Source organism: Gavialis gangeticus, unplaced genomic scaffold, assembly GCF_001723915.1.
Source record: "Gavialis gangeticus isolate Ggan-Ray unplaced genomic scaffold, GavGan_comp1, whole genome shotgun sequence".
NCBI lineage: Eukaryota > Metazoa > Chordata > Crocodylia > Gavialidae > Gavialis > Gavialis gangeticus.
This window is the reverse complement of record NW_017729033.1, coordinates 21374895-21378003: the sequence shown is the minus strand read 5'-3', so window position 1 is coordinate 21378003 and position 3109 is coordinate 21374895. Positions and strand designations below refer to the sequence as shown.

General features: G+C 37.6%; 1 protein-coding gene across 2 annotated transcripts in view; it reads right to left on the bottom strand.

The window, feature by feature from the left end:
- Positions 1–821: 821 nt before the first annotated feature.
- The window catches only part of SH3BP2 (SH3 domain binding protein 2), a 40198-nt gene continuing 37910 nt past the window's right edge, over positions 822–3109 (bottom strand). For both annotated transcript variants that reach the window (XM_019526432.1, XM_019526431.1), the window contains exons 11-13: positions 2764–2845; positions 2416–2475; positions 822–1971 (exon numbers count right to left, since the gene is read on the bottom strand). In XM_019526432.1, coding sequence (XP_019381977.1) covers positions 1834–1971; positions 2416–2475; positions 2764–2845 — 280 coding nt within the window. In that variant the 3' untranslated portion in view covers positions 822–1833. The remainder of the gene's footprint in view (positions 1972–2415; positions 2476–2763; positions 2846–3109) is intronic.

Below are 3109 nucleotides of genomic sequence, written 5' to 3'. Positions count from 1 at the left end.
GCTTGTAGCACTGTGGTTTTCCAAGGTAGTGTTAGCTTACATTTATAAACACACTTTAAGGCTAAGTAGAGATAAATATAATTACAGATAAGTCAGTTCAAAAGCATCAAAGCAGCAATCTGAAGCTAGGAATTGTGGCTCCAAACATCCCTCTCAAGAATTCATCAGAGGCAATACTTCTGGTAAATTTGAAAAAAAAACAAAACACCAAACCATATTTAATTAATTTTTTATAAACAGAAGACTCGCACATTGTAACCATCTTGTTCAATGCATATAATTTAAATAAGCAAAAGTTAGTGTCAGAGATTAAAGCTGGTGTGCAGAAAGTCAACAAAAAGAAAGACCATTCCCCAATCTCAAGAAGAAAGGCCATTCCCCAATCTGGAATCAGAAGCCTCACCATATAAAGCTGGATTAGTTCCATTTCAGGTTCAGAAAGATTAAACTTGTTTCCAAGGACATAATTACAGAACTTTTGATATATGTGAAATGCAGGACATTTAATAACGTGCACTAGAAAAAGTCAATGATGTTAAAGTGATTCTCTTAACACCTTGGCTGTAAGACTCTTCTACACAAATTTGGTAAGAAGAACTACAAGCACCTTGTATTGATAGGGATTTTTTAAATTCCACATGTTGTTCTTAGCCGACAGAAAATGAATTCATATATTAAAACAGTGAGACACGCATGATCCCAGAGTTATTGGATGCCAAACCAAGTAGCTAATTAAAAAAAAATGGCAGAGAATAAATTTCAGATTCCCAGAAGGTGCAATGAGAACAATGTATTTCACACGTACAGAATTTGAGACTGACAATTTAATCCAAGCGTTTTAATAAGATTTTATAAATTATTCATTAGTGATTCAAATATTAGGCCCATCTTTCTTGTTCCTTCCTTCTGTAGGGGCCTTCTGAGGAGAATCTGGGGTATGCTCCAGAGTTTTCTCCACTTTAGCTCACATGTTCTTTTTCTCTTTTCCCATGCACTCAGGAAGAGAAAAAAAGTGGTACCACTCTCCCTGCTGAGAACTAGTTAACAGAGCTTTCCTTAGAGTAAAATCAATACTATTCCACAACTGTCCTGAGTGGCTAACACTGAGCATCATAGAAAACTGAGATGAGCTCCAAGATGAGCAGTCCCCTGGGGAGGTACTTGTGGTACACCCTGGAAGTCAGATACAGTGATCAGAGGATGTTTTTTTGCAAGGTCTGACTTCAGAGGTGGCCCTTTTGATTTCCTCTGGCCACACAGAATCCAACTTTTGCCAGAAATACTCTAGTTATTTATTTACAAGTTAATTATAAATTACTACAAAACCTCAGTCAAGCACCAATATTGACTCAAAGCGTGAATGTCAGTCAGTTAGTATTCCTGAGCACAAGAAGCTTGTGCTTTACTTTCAGAAGTTCCTTATTCCTACTGGTTTTGTTCACAACACTGCTTTGGCCATGTCCATCCTCCAGCTTCACATCCACATGCCTAGGAAAGTAATAGCAGCGGTTCTACAAAAGGCACGAATCTTGCAAAGACTTCTCACAGCATAGCCAAACTGCTTTCTTTGGAGAAAGGCCCAACAAAGTCCAGTGATCAGGATTGGAAAATTTTACCAAAGGGATCATTAGATGAAGTCTGTATGCAATCCATACTCCGTGGGACAAGTGGTTGAAACAAACTCAGTCTTCATGTGTGCAAAGAACGAACCCAGTCAAGCCGAACAGCGTGGCTATTCTGTTCACTTTATAGGCTCGTAGGAACTACCATTCCTCTAAGAGCCCATCTTTCCACAGTGCCTTTTACCTCAGTCAGTGAATTATACAGGTTGCGTCACCTTGGTCCAGAGTAGCCATAAGGACATCCGAGAGTGAGGGTGTCATGGCTGGGTAAGACATGGGTGGAGTAGTACTCAATCAAACTTCCAAGGTTCAGAAACATGGTGTCTGAGTCCAGGTAAAACTTTGTATCCTGTTAGAGGGAAGGAAACATTTCTGTAATCTCTGACACCTAGAAATGCTACTGTTTCCAAGGGCAAAACACCTACCCATCCTCGGAACTATGAAGTACTTTCAAACAAACCACAACTTAGTAAATTCTTATATGCAACAAGCTAGTCATATACATGAATGACCAACCCCAACTTAGCTCAGAGATCCAAAAACCCATTGGCCTCAGTTTTACTGATTTTCAGATTTGGATCAGAATATTACAGGTGGTTCCTCATCTCCATAATTCATTAACTGGAAAGCCCAGATCAAAAGTATTTAGGCTCTGGATCCAGATTTGCTTTTTTTAAGTTCAGGCTTTTCTACATTTCCAGGGCGAGGGAACTGGGGTTTAGACCATCTTATTTATATATCTAGGAATAAACACCAGAGAGAATCTTTCTATATATATAGCATTGATACCAACCTTTTCAAAGATTCTGTAGTTCCTTACTTTCTCTGTAGACTCATCCCATACAACCAATACCTTTAGAAAAAATGATGTGTGTTATATTTAAAATTTAAGCAAAGAAAACATTATCTTACTGTTTCATTTATTAGTAAGTTGGAGAAAATCAGTTACATTTCCTCAACTGGCCAGGTATCTTAGATCCTCAGAGTTCTGCAAGCAGGTTAGAACAGCTGCTGCTTGTATATTTATTTTTGTTTAAAAAAGGCATTTTCAGGTTGCTAAAACCTTTAGCCATCTTCCACTTTAATTGCAATAATTCAGCAATTGAAATTTCATTAACCTGAGGATTTTACTATGAGTTACCTTTCCAGGCTTGGTAGATGAATTCCGAATACAATATAATCCATTTTGGGGCTGTCCTCTTGGGCTGGTGGTTTTGAACATCCTAAAATAACAGGGTAACGATAAATAGCCATTCTGTCTCAAATCTCTTACAAATATTTTCTTACAAATAAGTGTGATATGTTAGTCTTCATCGCAGCAATTATTGTGATTGCCTAGAACTGGTTAAAAAGGGGGTAGGAAATCAGAGGAATCAATAAAATAACCTCTGGTAATGGACATGTAATAGAACCTCATTATTCTAACAAGTACCCTTAGAATTCTTGAAAAGTTAATATATTGGGATGTAATAGTATTATAGAGACAT